General features: G+C 38.3%; 4 protein-coding genes across 4 annotated transcripts in view; 2 read left to right on the top strand and 2 right to left on the bottom strand.

Moving 5' to 3' along the window:
* Window positions 1-15,590, top strand: part of LOC144657496 (peroxisomal membrane protein PEX14-like) — a 307,100-nt gene that overhangs the window by 263,144 nt on the left and 28,366 nt on the right. The gene's annotated exons all lie outside the window — the stretch shown is intronic.
* Window positions 118-15,590, bottom strand: part of LOC144657475 (nucleolar complex protein 2 homolog) — a 32,083-nt gene continuing 16,610 nt past the window's right edge. Inside the window, exons 11-18 of the mRNA XM_078517816.1 lie at window positions 14,801-14,940; window positions 14,368-14,479; window positions 13,734-13,847; window positions 3,653-3,754; window positions 2,762-2,830; window positions 2,193-2,267; window positions 1,473-1,565; window positions 118-911 (exon numbers count right to left, since the gene is read on the bottom strand). Coding sequence (XP_078373942.1) covers window positions 654-911; window positions 1,473-1,565; window positions 2,193-2,267; window positions 2,762-2,830; window positions 3,653-3,754; window positions 13,734-13,847; window positions 14,368-14,479; window positions 14,801-14,940 — 963 coding nt within the window. The 3' untranslated portion in view covers window positions 118-653. The remainder of the gene's footprint in view (window positions 912-1,472; window positions 1,566-2,192; window positions 2,268-2,761; window positions 2,831-3,652; window positions 3,755-13,733; window positions 13,848-14,367; window positions 14,480-14,800; window positions 14,941-15,590) is intronic.
* On the bottom strand, window positions 5,798-7,294 carry LOC144658712 (neuromedin-U receptor 1-like). The gene has a single exon (XM_078519186.1). It carries the CDS (start codon window positions 6,805-6,807, stop codon window positions 5,842-5,844), a length of 966 nt encoding a protein of 321 aa, XP_078375312.1. The 5' UTR covers window positions 6,808-7,294; the 3' UTR covers window positions 5,798-5,841.
* On the top strand, window positions 10,242-11,493 carry LOC144658722 (neuromedin-U receptor 1-like). The gene has a single exon (XM_078519193.1). The coding sequence runs from the start codon at window positions 10,344-10,346 to the stop codon at window positions 11,301-11,303; it is 960 nt and encodes a 319-aa protein (XP_078375319.1). The 5' UTR covers window positions 10,242-10,343; the 3' UTR covers window positions 11,304-11,493.

Here is a 15,590-nt window from a genome sequence, read left to right as displayed (position 1 = left end):
TAGCCGGTACGGCCTTACCACGAGAAACGAAGAGCTTCTCTGGAGACACAGGATTTCCAGTCCTAGATTCTAGGGCTTCCGGTCTTCATGTATCCAGTCGTGATGTTATTACATAATGCGTGAGATAGTCATGGCACCTTTGAATTCCATTCAAGATTTCTTTGTGTCAAACAGCCAATCCAAAAAAGATTATTAAAAAATCCTGTCTGAAAAGTCTTTTGTTACCCGTGCAAAGGCCCTGCCAGCTAAGAGAAGCGAAAAGGGCTATGGGGACGAGAATGGACCAATCTAAAAATGACCAGTGGTAGAACGTTGACTTACTTCTTTTTTTAGTTTTTAATGTTCAGCTTGGATAGAAAGCAATGTGCCACTGCTGTAAGAAAGCACCTTGAAATTACTGGCTGAACTTATAAATTGAGCTGCCTTGTGCAAAGCCGATAATTTTGTTCCGACGTTTTTTTGGCTGTTGACAGACATTGTATATCGGGTACTGGCTAATAGGACTAGCAACCTCGACTGTACAATACAACTCTTATATGTAAGAATTCTGGTAATTTCAAAGTACTTTTTCCAACAGTATGTTATTCTTTGCCTAGTAGGAGTTGAATAAATTACGAAGAATCTGTTCTCAAGATTCTGTATACATGGCGTCGCTAATCCTCGTCAGATGAAAACTGGAAGTCCTCCACAATATCTTCCTTGTCTTCATCAATGGATTGATTCGTTGTCTGTGTAATGTTCGCAGCCGCGGGTTTCTTTAAATTCTTTTTCAGTTTCTTGGCCGTTTCTTTGTCACGTTCTTTCTTATTCTCGGTGCTGGGGTGTTTTCTCTTCCTCTTTGAAGTTTTTGTTTCTTCCTCGTCCGACGTATCCTCGTTCTCGTCGTTTTCACCCTCTGCTAACTCGTCATCCTACACAAAGATTAACAGAATATCAAAATCTCGAAACCATGCAACTACATATTTCACATTTTTGTTTTTCAACGGACGGAAACACCGAAGCCTAAAAGCTTACGCTACAATGCCGAACGGTTTTTTGGTAGTGATAGCTTAGTCAGTTATCGGTTGCTTTATCTAAGCTTACGGCGTTTCATCGGAAGGAAAAAAGACACACTGGCTATTCAAGAATCCGTTTGGTATTACCTCTGGGGTGGGTTGGGGAGGGCAGTTAGTTTTACACCCCGCCCCTCCATTCCCGTGTTACTCGGATGAACATGGGTTATTGAACGGGAAAGAGGTTGATATCCAGCCATCTTGACCGAACAAGTTTGGCCACTGAAAGATTTGTTATATAGCATTAAGAACACCATTCATCTTGCGTGACACAACATGCAATCCCGCTAGAGTAGCCAATCACAGCGCCGGGTTTGGTTTATCTCGCCAGCGGCTTGCGGAGATAGCCATATAACAACTATGTTACGCCCTTGGTAACCTGTGTTACACTCTGCTTAGTCAAGATGTCATTATTTTCACCTGTTGTTGTATGGATGGTTTCATGGCCTTCCAAGTCTTGTAGAACTTCACAATAGCATTTGGTTGTTGTCTGTACTGAGCCGTCCACCTTTCCTGTAAGAATAAGTATAAAAATCAAAAACTGTATTATTTAAGACTTACAGGGAAAGTGTCCCGACTGACTATTGAAAGTCGTCTTTCCACATTTCAAACTATATTGCCAAATACCAAGAAATATGCAAATAAATTGGATAAAAAGATTCTACAGAGCAAAATAGAACAATTATTTTGGGTAAGAAGTACAGGATTACAAGGATGGAAGTGGATTAAAGTTCGTCAATATTGATTTTGTGACAAGATGTCAAGAAATCAGAAGTTCTATTCTGATGAAATTATCAATCTTTAGTCATATATTTTTTCTTTTCAGTTGATTTTTCTTTGCTTATGCCAATTTTGGCGTTTTTGTCTTTGAATTCCAAGCTAATGCTAGTTCATAGGACGTTAGTGGCCATAATTACATTTATGAATTATGTGCGGTAAATCGATGTAAGAACCTATGGCTGGTATTCCTTAACAAAGTCTTGTTAGGCACTGAAATTTCAGAGGACAAAGGAACTTTCATCACAGAGATGGTAGTACTATAACGAATGCATGGAGAGACAAGCGAACAGAATTGTTCTGTTGACGTTATGGCATAGAGTGGTAACATGAATTGAGGGGAAAAGGAATGTAATCACTCACCACTTCATCGATATCTTTAGGGCTGAAAGACACTTTAGAGCGGCGGTTTGTTACCTCAGTCGACGTTTCTTCTACCTGTTAAACGCAAAAATATACCAAAGACAATTAGCCATGTTCAAAACGAGCAGGGGACTGGGTACGAATATTCAATATCGATTGCACTGCAAAACTGGGCCCGTCATCTGAAAGAGCATCCAAAAATTAGTAACTCAACCAAATTTGAGAGTTATTGGTTTAAACGCATAGGTATGGTTCACTTTTAGAAATTGCTAAAATAAGAGAGCTTAGTATGGATTGGAGGGACAGCTGTCCATCCAGCCATACTAAGCTCTCTTATTTTAACGATTTTTAAAGGAGTTCCATGCCTTTGCGTTTAAACCAATAACTCTCATATTTGGTTGAGTTACTAATTATTGGATGCTCTTTCAGATGACGGGCCCAGTTTTGCAGTGCAATCGATATTGAATATTCGTACCCAGTCCCCTGCTCGTTTTGAACATGGCTAATTGGCGATCTGCATGGAACGAAACGAAATAGTTGAAGTTCAAAAACAGCAGTGAATGTCTCACCTTGTCAACAAGTTGTTTCATCTGCTTTCGATATTTAGGAACGCTGGTGGTCTTGATGAATTTTCTTAACTGCAAAGAAAAACCAATCGTTAGCTCACATAGAGATCAAACTGCGTTCAGGCAATAACACTAAAAATGTGCCTTTGACTTATCTTCCTTGGGTGGTTAGGAATTCATTGTGCGACAACTTCAGTGTATAGAATTCAAGGCAACCCAGATTTAGCGAACTCTGATTTGAAACAAACTCGGTCATTTGTAGAGGCGTTAAACGGACCTATTCACGTAAATAACGCACTCGAAAAGAACGAATTCAACCTAATATCGAACAAATTTTCCAGTCTCAGCAGCCAAATGTATTGTACATCCATTCGGATGTAGCAAAGACCTAAATTTCGTTCATTTAAGTGCTTACTCTATTGTTTAATTGTTTTGGCTAAAAACATTTCTCAATTTTTCCGTGTATTTCTGGAAGTTCTTATTAAACGCAAGTCTCTAAAATATATAAATAATGCGTTTGTTGATCATCCTAAACACAGCGGCGATGGAAAACTACACGCTTGGTTCGTTTAGATAAGCGATCTGATAAAATTTAGGTAAACTTTACAGAATCTATAAGTATTAAACCATCCTAATGAAAAAGTTGCATGTTTTAAAACAGCCAGACACTTCACACAAACTAACATTTTGATGGCGATAACAAATGCTCGTTCATGTCCGCATATACAAAAACTCAGATACAACATGCTAAACTAAAGATGGTAATAGTTAGCGAATAATGAACACTCAATACCAAGGTTTTGGAACCGGCCAAGTTTTCGGAGCCCAGCCAGTTCATAAAATCGGGGTTGCACTGCAAGTGGTAGAACAGTTGTTATTTCAAACAGTACTCACCCTTACTACGGCGGGAAGAGCAATTTCAGGAAAAGCTATAGAGTGCGCGTGCACGGAGAAGAACTCCAGCAGCAGTTCAAAGATATGATCCACAACAGCATCCTGAAAAGAAAATATATTTAAATAAACTCGTGATTCGTGACTGCATACGTACATAGATGGATTTACCCCTGTTGTATGACGCCCCCGTATTTGGATAGGTAAATGGTCACGAGAAAGTCACGGGCGAGATGAAAAGCGGTCACGTGGGAGGCGCGGTACATACAATTATACATACATACTTTATTCGTCCCAAATGGGCTTTTCATAATAAAGAGATACACAAGGAACTTAAAAATTAATCAATTATTAAAATGTAATTAAACAAAACAAACAAAGGTAAAACAATTAGGTATCTAAAAAATTTGCTTATCATGCTTATGATCATCAAATGTTTTTCGCGCGCGAGATTGATCTATACACGTCACGTGACGCAGCCAAAACTGCGGAATATCCAAGGATATCCTCAAAGTGAGGTTCACCATTTACTTATAACGTTTGTACGTTCAATTTTTATCCATTCAACGTTTAACCAACTGGCAAGATTTCTAAACGCAGAAAAGAAAACCTTGACATTTTACAGCTTCGCTGATGATGTCCGGCCCAAAAAGAGAGAGACCTGGTGAGAAATATTTGAAGGATGATCAACACAATAGCCCGGGAAAAGCCTCCATGCAGCTTCAAAAAAATTTGGTGGACATAACCTTTGACTTGAAGCCAACATTTTTTTTCCAGCTTCGCTCTCGGAAAACTGTTCGTTCCTTGTAACGGGTAATGCCCTCGGACAAATGTCTGTGCATAGTTTTGCCATAAAGGGAAATTATAGTTTCTATATCCAGTCAATTTGAAGGCTGGTCCAAGACTACTTAAAAATGACAATGCGTTATTGATCTTCTTTCGACGCCATGGGATCTTTGTTAAGGAAAACGGTATGACAAGAATAGTGTGTAAAGTCAAAGACACCTGGCGAGATGAAAAGTTAAAATGAAATCTACGACCAATCGGAAACCTTCAAAATATTAAACTACGGAAAATACAACTAATTAAATATGCCTTAACATCCACGACCGTTTATACTGTAGGAGTAAGTGAATTTCTTCTTTGCTTTGTTGAGTTTCATTTTATCGAAAAGCTAATGTTTTTCCCTCACTGTTCCAAATTACGATGCCTCACATATAATTAATTTCAAGAGTTTCTTTCTGCGGAAAAACAAGGTCCTAAATCGGAACACTCTAAATAACAAAGAGAAAATAAAGAACAACCCGGTAACTTGAACTCGGATAACTCGAACACCCCACTAACTTAAACCAACCTCCATTTCCCTTGGAATTGACCCCACTTTTCAGTCATTTTCACTCAGTTAACTCGAACTCGGATAATTCGAAAACCCCGCTAACTCGAACTAAATTCCGTTTCCTTTGATAAAAATTTGGGTGAAATTCACCCCGATAACTCCAATTCCGGTTCTTGCAACTCGCCACGGTTGCCCATTTATAAGAAAAAAGAACAGATCACGTATTTGACAGTCATTTTCTACTCTTCATAAGAATGTTTGATCGTGTTGGCAAAGTTTTTGAAGAGATAAGTTTAATTTGCACTGTTACTGTATACTGAAGTGCTGAAAAATCAGTAAACTATCAATTATTAACTAGGCAAATTGAACATTCAATCGACCACGATAACTCGAAACCCCGCTAACTCGAACAGTTTTTCGTTTCCCTTCAGAGTTCGAGTTACCGGGATTTTACTGTAATATCTTTGAGGGTGGTAATTGGAGAGATTTGTTGTGGAACTTTTCCCGAAGCATTTAACAAGAAGCTTTTTTTTTACATAAAAACACACTTATTTACATCTTGTGTTCGATTTAGTGGGTAAATGCGGTTTGACTAACGCCAAAGAAAAATCAACATTATACTACTTTAGTTGGGAGGTAAATCTAATCGTTTTATTTCCTGCCTTATCTGCACAAGAGAGATCCACTTTTTCAGATTTTTCGAAACATGACAAGAACTCGATGCACAACACAAAATTTGCAAAAGGACAATACTTTATTTCGCTCAAAATACAGAGTTTAGGAAATACAATGCCAATTGCTCAGGCTTTTGATCACTTGTTTAAAAAAGAAAAGTCAGTAAACATCAGTTTGCTTTTTAGACAGACTGTTCAACTGCAATGTTCCTTCTCAAACCCAACACTCTTAACAACGTTTTACGAAAGCACTGGAGTCGCCAGGCGTATATGACAGGGTCAAGTAGCGAAGACAGTGACAAAATATCATTTGATATAAAGTGATATATTAAAAATGAGGCGGACTTTTCGCAATCTGCACAGAAAAACCACACGTGTGCTTTCACAAAATACGGAGTAAAACAAGTGTAAAACACAATTAACACAAGAAAAATCGCCAGAACCAATCTTCTCTGCTGATATAGATTCCGCCGCGTTTCGATGGCCGAATTCTCTGGACGCACTTGGTGTTCAATGTTTCCAAGTTTTTGAGTTAATGTCCTGAAGACCACAATGTATGTGACTGTTAGGACGATAGCGGGCACCACAACATGCGAGTAGCAATAGGCAAAAAGAAAATTCACCTTTCTCACGCCAGCGGCGGGCAAAACAGCCAAAAACAACGCATTTAGCCAAATAGCAAGAATGCAGAACTTCACTTTTGTGACTGTTACCCTGCTCTTGTAGTTCATGTGGTCTGTAACTGCAACGAAACGGTCCCAAGACATCGCCATGATAGTGCAAACTGCTGCAAACATAGCCAGCGCACCTATGAAGTACTGGAAGGTGTTTAAATATGGCGGTTCTTCTCGACCTTGATACAGGAAATACATTTCTACTGTACGGCCATATCCCACGAAAGCTCCAACTAAGAAGTCGGCTACACCGAGATTTGCGATTAGAAAGGTTGTCGGAGTTCGCAGGCAACGAAAAGGATCGCGGTAAATTATAATGAGCAAGAGAGAATTTCCCACAGTGGTCGCGAAAGCGACTAAGCCTTCCCAAACAACGAGGCAAAGGTAAAATGTGGCGCTTAGCTGAGAGTAAATGTTTAGTTCGGAAAGCGGAGAGCTGCTTGAGGTACTGTTGTCAAATGTCGATTCACTCATGATTCACGGCAATTTGGCACAGGGCTAAGTGTTTTCCGACCTAACCGATTCAGTCTCTTTTATGACGATGTTATGGTACAAAGATAAGCAAGGCAGCGAAAATTAACACTTTAATAATTCCGCAGTGCAAACACGGAGTTAAATGTTTTTTAAATAAGCAGGTGTCATTTTTAAAAGCATTTTCTGAAGCCTACCTGCCATTTCTGAAATCTAATTAATACTAAATGCTTAGTATATAAAATGTGAAGAAATAACAAAAGCCATAAAACTTCAAGTATCTACGAGATCCTACGAGTTGAACAAGACGCTGTTTTCCCGCCATAATTTTGCCGCGTGCGTTGTTGTTTTCTGTTGCTTCCCGCCAAAAAAGTATTTGGTTTAGATTCAGGGTTATGAACTGATTCGCTCCTTATAAAATTCAAATCCGCTCCGTTTTTCTTTCTTTCTTTCAGTATTGTTTTTCCAACTTGGACGAAGCGGCTAAACATGTCAGAGTACACTTTATGCTGCTAACAACGAAATTTAAGTGTTCCATATAGAGGCTGTCGCGTTGTTTTTAATTAATTTTTTGTGCTGTATTAACAATGCCTTCAATTAAACAACATTATATTAAAAGGAAGAGGAAAAAGCAAATAATCACATCTCATCATTTTGAAGGCCATTTCATGGCTAATTAAAGTGAGTTAAAATGCGTTGATATTATTTTGTCGGACAAGATCTTGGACAGATTCGTTTGTTATCAATTTTAAAATTGCACAGATTTCACGTTCAGGGGCGATTGCAGGTACATTAAATTCTGCTGTTGTGTTTGACATTGATTTCGAAAAGAAAAAAATCATTATTCATTATTTAAATAAAGAAAAAATATTTCCTCGCCAATTCTATGAATACGGAACGTTCAAAACTATATAAACTTTTTGATAAGGTATAAAATATCATTTTGATTTTTTTTTTCTACTGGAAAACCCTCTAGTTTTATTCTTTGAGCGCCTGCTTAAAGTTGCATATTTTTAAAGTAAATTTTCATTTTTTGTCAGTCAAGCTCAAAATGTTAATTTTACTTACAACTAAAAAAATGAAAAAGAAGGAATTCCTAAAAAAATCATTTTTAAAACTGTGTTTGCTTGTCGCCCAGTGACGCCCAGATTAAGTGAGATTTTTTAATTTCCTTTTTTACTGTCTACTAAAGTTGAGCGGTTTCATTATTTGTCATCTACCGCCTGTTGAAGTCAACAGGAAAAGGTGTTTAAATGGAAACGTTTCTATATTTATCGAACTACCCACGCACAAAAATATCAATGGTGACCTAATGACTGTCACCATCCCCCCTAGATGAACATTAGGTTCTACCAACAATATGCCGTAAACCATTTATACTCCTGCACCTAGCTGTTTGTCAGTGTTTGATGGTCGATTTGTACATCTGGGATTAAACTAGTGTACGAGATTAATACAGGAGAATTAATTAATTAATTCAGTGAACCGGGATTAATGTCCAGTATTAAGTTAATGTCTCGGCTTTCGTGGTGCCACAGCGCGAACAACAATTTTTTGAAAAAAGCACACACAATTCAACACATAAATTGCCCAGATTCCTTTAATGAGAGCCATTTTTAATGCAGTGATATAGATCGACCGAGATGGAAAAACCTAAACTGTAAAAAAAAACATTTTTTCGATGCCGAGGTTTTGGCGGCAAGCAACTGGCAAATGTGACGAAAGCGGCAAGATTATGGTGTCAACTGTGACGGAGACAGCAAATTTATGGCGGGAAACGAATCCAGACGGACGTCATAATTTATAGCGGGAAACGATACGAGACGGACGTAACAAATTATGGCGGGAAACGACATGAGACGGACGTAACAAATTATGGCGGGAAACGACATGAGACGGACGTAACAAATTATGGCGGGAAACGACATGAGACAGACGTAACAAATTATGGCGGGAAACGACATGAGACGGACGTAACAAATTATGACGGGAAACAACATGAGACGGACGTAACAAATTATAGCGGGAAACGACATGAGACGGACGTAACAAATTATGGCGGGAAACGAATCAACAATTGGAAATTGTAAAGAACGGAGTGATATATTAAACAGAGTAAAATCAACGTCTTGTACATCAAGTGAGATGGCGGCGAATATGAATATCATGCTTCAAGAAACGAGACAAAAAGCAGCATACACCTAATTGAAGAAAAGCTGAACCATGCGACCCAAATGTTTACTGGGAAATCGGAAAAATTAACAGGTTGCGTTACCGTAAATCATACTCTTAAGGCTCCAAAAGAACAGAAAAGAAGCAAATATCTTGATTACTAGTAATAACTAGAAGTTGCTGATAGCAAGTTAAGTGCTGCGAAGTGAGTTATAAGAATAATAATAATAATAGTAGGAACGATTGGAAGGTCATAGGAATGTTTCGGATTTTCACATTTTCAGATGTGAAAGATATGATTTTTCTCAGCGAGTGAAATGCTGGTAATTCACTTAGTTTATATATATTTGTATTCTCACCAAATGTTAATTAGCCTACAAGCGTGCAGGTGCACGTGCAATTCGATCACAAACCCATCAGAAACACCAATTTATGACGTCAAAAAGCTTAAAGCTCGTTCCATTCCAGCGCGCGGTCATTATGAAAACGCCTTCGAAAATAATCTTCGTAGTTTTTGCTGTACATATTTCATGCTTAAGGCACTGAAAGAATTTGTTTGTTGTTTCCCTTAAATTTACTTAGTAATGGATAATTAGGAAAGCGAATTATAAGAAGGCCTCGTAAATTCGTTATTCATCAGAGATGGCGCATAAGAGATGAAAAGACCGTTTCTCTGGTACTATTCTTGACCATCTTGCTCAAGAGAGGCTTCCTGGAAAGCATTTACATTAAAGTTCTGAACAGAAGCGCAAACAGCAGTGATTTAAAATTTAACTTCTTGCTCTTTAGCGAAAAGGACATCGCAAACGACAAACGCAGCTTCCACATTTTACATGCCGCTGATCAAACGTACTGCATGTACTTAAAATCATCGCCAGCGAAAAAGTCGAAAAGCGAGTGTGTCACATATATAAAGCGCCAAGGCCCCACGCGGACAGGCACAAATAGTGTGCTGCTACGCTAAGGCTTCGCAGCAATTAGTCAGCTTACGAATAGTTTCTACACAGAACCCCTTTCGGTCTTATCGTTTATGGTTTACGCTTTTCACAGAGTCAACGTTTCTTTAACTAGGTGTATACACTTTGTACGTTTCATAGCTTCTTTCATTCTATCGTCTAGTAGTAAATAGTGATTAACGACATTTCATATATCCGCAGGTGGACTTCAGAATGACACCTGTCTATCAAAGAAAAATATTATCTCAATAAATTCGATATTTTATTTACTTTTTCACTTCCAGCAAATATTCCGTTTCAGTGTTGCTAATAGCTGCACCCGAATATGAGACTGAATCAAGGAACAAGGTCAGAACGCACCAAACCGTTCAGTTTTACCAAATTGTGTCTTGTGGGGTAAAACACGTAACGATGAACCAATCCACATTTGACAACAAGACCTCAGAGCTGAACATTTACTTTCAGCTAAGCCCCACATTTTACCTTTGCCTCGTCTTTTTGGATGCTTTAGTCGCTTTTGCGACCACTGTGGGAAATTCTCTCTTGCTCGTTATAATTTACCGCGATCCTTTTCGTTGCCTGCGAACTCCGACATCCTTTCTCATCGCAAATCTCGGTGTAGCCGACTTCTTAGTTGGAGCTTTCGTGGGATATGGCCGTACGGTGGAAATGTATTTCCTGTATCAAGGTCGACAAGAACCGCCATATTTAAACACCTTCCAATACCTCATGGGCGGGCTTCTTGTGTTTGCAGCAGTTTGTTCCATCATGGCGATGTCTTGGGACCGTTTCGTTGCAGTTACTGACCACATGAACTACAGAACCAGGGTAACAGTCACAAAAGTCAAGTACTGCATTGTTGCAATTTGGCTAAATGCGTTGTTCTTTGCTATTTTGCCCGCCGCTGGCGTGAGAAAGGTGAATTTTCTCTTTGCCTATTGCTACTCGCATTTTATTCTTCCTGCTATCGTCCTTACGGTCACATACATTGTGGTATTCAGAACATTATCACGAAAACTTCCAAACATTGAACGGCAAATGCGTCCAGAGGATTCGCCCATGGAAACGCGGCGAAATTTATATCGGCAGAGAGGATTGGTGCTGGCAATTTTTCTTGTGTTAATTGTATTTTACACTTGTTTCACTCCGTATTTTGTTAAAGTACATTTGTGGTTTTTCTGTGCGGATTGCGAAAAGAGCGCCTCTTTTTTAAAATATCACTTCATATCAAATGATATTTTGTCCCTCTATTCGCTAATAGACCCTGTCATTTACGCCTGGCGGCTTCAGCGCTTTCGTAAAACGTTTTTACGAGTGTTGGGTTTAAGAAGAAACGTTATTGTTGAACTTTCCGTACTCAAAACAAGCTAATGTTTGCTTGTCGTGTTAATCAAGTGAACAAAAGTCTTGCTAAGTGATATTGTATATCGTTGACGCTTTCATTTAAAGCGTTCAATGAAACTATTGTTTATTCGTAAAGGAAAATTTCTATCGATTTCGTTTCTGTCCAAAGCTTTACAGAAGACGACCATTCTTCTAGTTTGGTTTGCAATAAAGAGTAAAACACAAGGCCTTGTTTTGCCTGTTGTTCAAACTTAAGTATTATTTTCGTATTTCAGTTCTTCGTTTGCCAAGCCAGATATTTCTGTTGATCGACTAAAAGATGTTTTGATGTGCAGAAAAACAAACGGCCTCTTGGCCGTTGCTTTTATTGAATTCTTTAAGAAATTAAGAAAGAACTAATAATAGATATCTTCGATATCTGGAGTTTTTAATTACTGTTAGGTTCAAATACCGGTAATTTAAATTTCGCAAAATGAAGACCTTTTCTTTAAAATAATGCTCAGGATTAAATTATGAATAAAAATTGAACTAAGTAGCATTTTTAACTGAGTTAAGAAATGATGCGTTTCGCTATAAACAGTGGTAAATTATGTATATTCAACCTAGCAGATGTATTTGCTGCAGTTATTTTCAAGATTCTCAATTGGTCGAAGATTTTTGTCAATATTTTTCACTTGACACACAATTCTTGTCATATTGCACACTTCACGGCAGCTGAAGGCAAATCTCAGATTTCTTACCGAAAATGACATCACCCACAAGAGTAAACACTGACAATAGTTGGTAGAATAGTTATCAGTTTTGGCAGCCGTTTGACAAGTTTAGAAAACTACATTCTTTGTAAATATACACCTAATTGCAATAACGTTGCCACAGAAAAAAGAAAAAAAAGAAAAAAAGGTAAATAGGAATTAATTAGCGTAGTTTCATAGCATTTACAGAAAACTCACGAGTTTTTGTCTGCACACTTTGAGAGCACGTTTTTATGCTGTAACAAAATAAATTGACTTATTTGTATTTTGAGACATTTTGAGGCCATTTGAACGAATAAATTAGATACATACATACGCTTAATTAATTTCTATTAGATTTTTTCCTTTTTCCTTTTTTCTATGACAAACTTATTGCAATTAGGTGTATGTCAATATTTATTGCAAAGGTGATTTCCTGGCGATTTACGGTTTACAACTTTCGAACAACCGCCATTTTTTTTGGCAAGCTTCCCCGAACGATTCCATACATTCTACCGTAAGTTTCAAGCGAATCTGAACTGAAACTGTCAAAAAATGGATAGAAGTATAACATGGCTACAAAGGTGTTTAAAATGTTCAAATTCATCAAGCTAAAATCTTTTGCGGGCAATCTGATCTGTTTGATTATCGTTTGAAAATTCTACAAAGCTGGCAACATCTTGACGTGGTCTTATAATTATGCATTTTGCTCACCATCTATCACTGTATTCTTATTGGCTGTAAGCATGAGCTAATTCATGCATAGCTGTCATTGAATTGTGACGTCATTTCTACGGACAGTGAATCACTGTTTTGGCTTTTAACTTTCTTCGATTCTGCTAATTTCAAAGAGAGCGGCAGTCTAAACCAAAGAACGTCCAAGAATAGCACGGAATTCAACTGCGTTACACATCCTGTTTTGTATAAGAATATTCTGTTCGGTGGAGGTTAGATGAAATGAATTCCAACATTCACCATTCAACACTGTTCATTTGTGGAAAATTCTTAATGTAAATTCAGAAGAAAATTGAAATTTTTCTTGAGCCATTTCCATTTCCATTAAGAATTTTCCACAAATGAACAGTGCAAATCTTTCCATTACGTTTTGATAGAACTAGGCTGGGTCCCCAAAAAAATGTTGATCGAAAGTGAAACTTTTCTACTTTATCTTCCTTCTTCGTGAAGCCTTGAAGAGAGTTCGAGGGAAAAACCCTCGCCCTAAGAGAAGAAACGACCTTTATCTACACTCGACAGGAATTATGTATAAATTTGAATCGATCAACAGGTACATTGTAGCGTTCTTAGGTTCAGTTGCTGACCTTGCTCTGCGAACGAACGTCTGGTTGTGGCAAATGGAACAGTAAATTTCCGGTCATAAAGGGAAAACGGAAAAAGAGGAATACCTCTGAAGGTAATCCTTTTTTTCGTAAAATATTCCAGTGGAAATGTCCGTTTCATTTAACTTCCCACCGAAACCGGCAACCGGTTTTTCCATACAAATGGAATGCGCTCCCTATTGTCGCGAAATTTTTAGGTAGGGAACGCAAGAGGGAGGGCTGAGAAAGAGGGCTAAATTCAAGCGGGCGCTGATGGGAAGTAGAAAAGAAAAGCCCTTCATTTTGTTGCAGCCATGTGGTAAAACGTTGGCTGGCCGTACAGAAAAATTTTCCCAGCTGAAAGCATAAAGTCGTGGGCATCAAACAGATTTTGTGAATACTCGTCTTACCTGATAAGGTTTAGTTCCGAGTTGTTGTTTGGAAACTTTCAGTATGCAAGAAAAGTCTGTCGGCTTTGCTGTGGACATTTTGGTTTTCTTGTTGAATTCTACAGACTCCAAGATCTGAAACAAACCACAAAAAGTCAAATTAACCTTATACCGGTTAAATAGCAATTCAACAAAACGATAAAATTTTAGGTAAAAACATATGTCTTGAGTTTTTACTCGCAGATTATAAGCTTGGTAGCCGGGTGGCTATAAAATGGTTTCTCGTTCTCAGTTTCGAGTTTTGCATTTACAGGTCGTGGTGTCTTCAACACAACTTTTCGAGTTACAAAATAACGTCAACCCCAGCTCCAGGTTGGCTTCTTCAGGGCGGTTTGCTGAAAATCGTAACTGACCAATCAGAGCTAAGCTGCAGTTTTCTCCGCCAATCAGATGCAAGATCATGCAGTGATTTGAATTAGCTTCCGTGGTTTTTTCCGAGCTTCTCGCTGATTGCTTTGTGCTTGCATAAACAAATACTGACTGGTTTGTAACGCAGTGTGTACCTCAGTTGATTGTCTGCATTTATTTAATTAGGATAAATTGTTTCAGGAAACGTCATGGAAACACAACTACTGGTAAGAAGTCCCGGTCTTACCTCCAATAAAAATGGCGCCACTGGTATATAAGTGTCTGTAGCCTGGGACAGCAGGTTCAAAGAACGAATGCAGTGAAATCTCAGAGGATAATATCTTGCAGCGGGGACGAGTCTTTAAGAAAACAGAATTTCAACAAAATTAGTATCTTGTCAAAATTCATGAGAGCGGGACTGGTAAAATAAAGGTAATTTATTTTTATTTTTACTTCGTTCGTTTTCAACTTCTTACTTTTCCCATTCAATTTCTTATGTGCAATTGACAGGCATATACTAAAACCCAAAACGTAACGAAACGAAACGAAACCACTGAAACAAGCAAAATCTATTACCATTATTGAGAGCTAACCGCAAACAGGCTAACCAGAGTGCTATTTTGGCTAACTGTTTCGTTTCAGGTTTTATGGTTCATGGTGAAGAAAGAACAACAACTTACTTAATTGCTCCGATGACTGTTTGTACCAAGGGATAAATAAGTGGATCAAGGACTCCATTGCTCTTCACTTCACTGACAACACGACACCAAAGATGAAGGCAGTGAATATATTGCCAGTTATATACCGACTGATATGAATCCTACAAGGCAGATGTGGATAATTACATGTACTTACGGCCTGGACACGCACTACACGTAACACTTTCAATTGATGTGACCGCGTACTGAAACGTCTCGTACAACGCTGCTGACGCAGAAAGCAATTGCCGACCCTAGTTGTTCAAAGGGTGGGTAACGCTATTTATGGGTTAGAGACTGTTGTGAGTGTTTTGTTGACAAATACACGCACGCGCTGGCCGCACAATGAACGAGAAATTTTCAATACTGCACTCGGCGTACGCCTCGTGCAGTATTGAAAATTTTTTCATTGTGAGGCCAGCAAGTGCGTGTATTTGTCAACAAAACACGAACGGACAGACTCTTACCCTTTTAATATACAATCTGAGTACACTGCAAGCGATTAACGAACTTCAAACAATAATGTTTAAAAGTAAGAAGTGTAGTACATAATTACACAGGATTAGATCAATAATATAAAAATCACAAATAAGCCGTACAGAAATAAAGCTTAAAATGGTTCATAAAATCGTTCATCAGCTGTGGCTGTTCATAAATACAGTCAGCGAGAAGCTTGTTCAAAGCAAGTCGATGGCTTTCACAATCAAGCAACAAGCAAGTCAATCGCCACCCTGCGAGCAGAGCCTCTTTTAACTTCCCTACGGTTGAGATT

Source organism: Oculina patagonica, chromosome 6, assembly GCF_052425735.1.
Source record: "Oculina patagonica isolate OP01 chromosome 6, crgOcupat, whole genome shotgun sequence".
NCBI classification, from domain to species: domain Eukaryota; kingdom Metazoa; phylum Cnidaria; class Anthozoa; order Scleractinia; family Oculinidae; genus Oculina; species Oculina patagonica.
The sequence above is the reverse complement of the archived record's forward strand: the minus strand, read 5'-3'. Positions and strand labels throughout refer to the sequence as shown.

What these genes read in the sequence shown, in the direction of transcription:
- LOC144658712 (XM_078519186.1), bottom strand. Translation starts at nt 6,807, where the DNA reads ATGAGTGAATCGACATTTGACAACAGTACCTCAAGCAGCTCTCCGCTT.
- LOC144658722 (XM_078519193.1), top strand. Translation starts at nt 10,344, where the DNA reads ATGAACCAATCCACATTTGACAACAAGACCTCAGAGCTGAACATTTAC.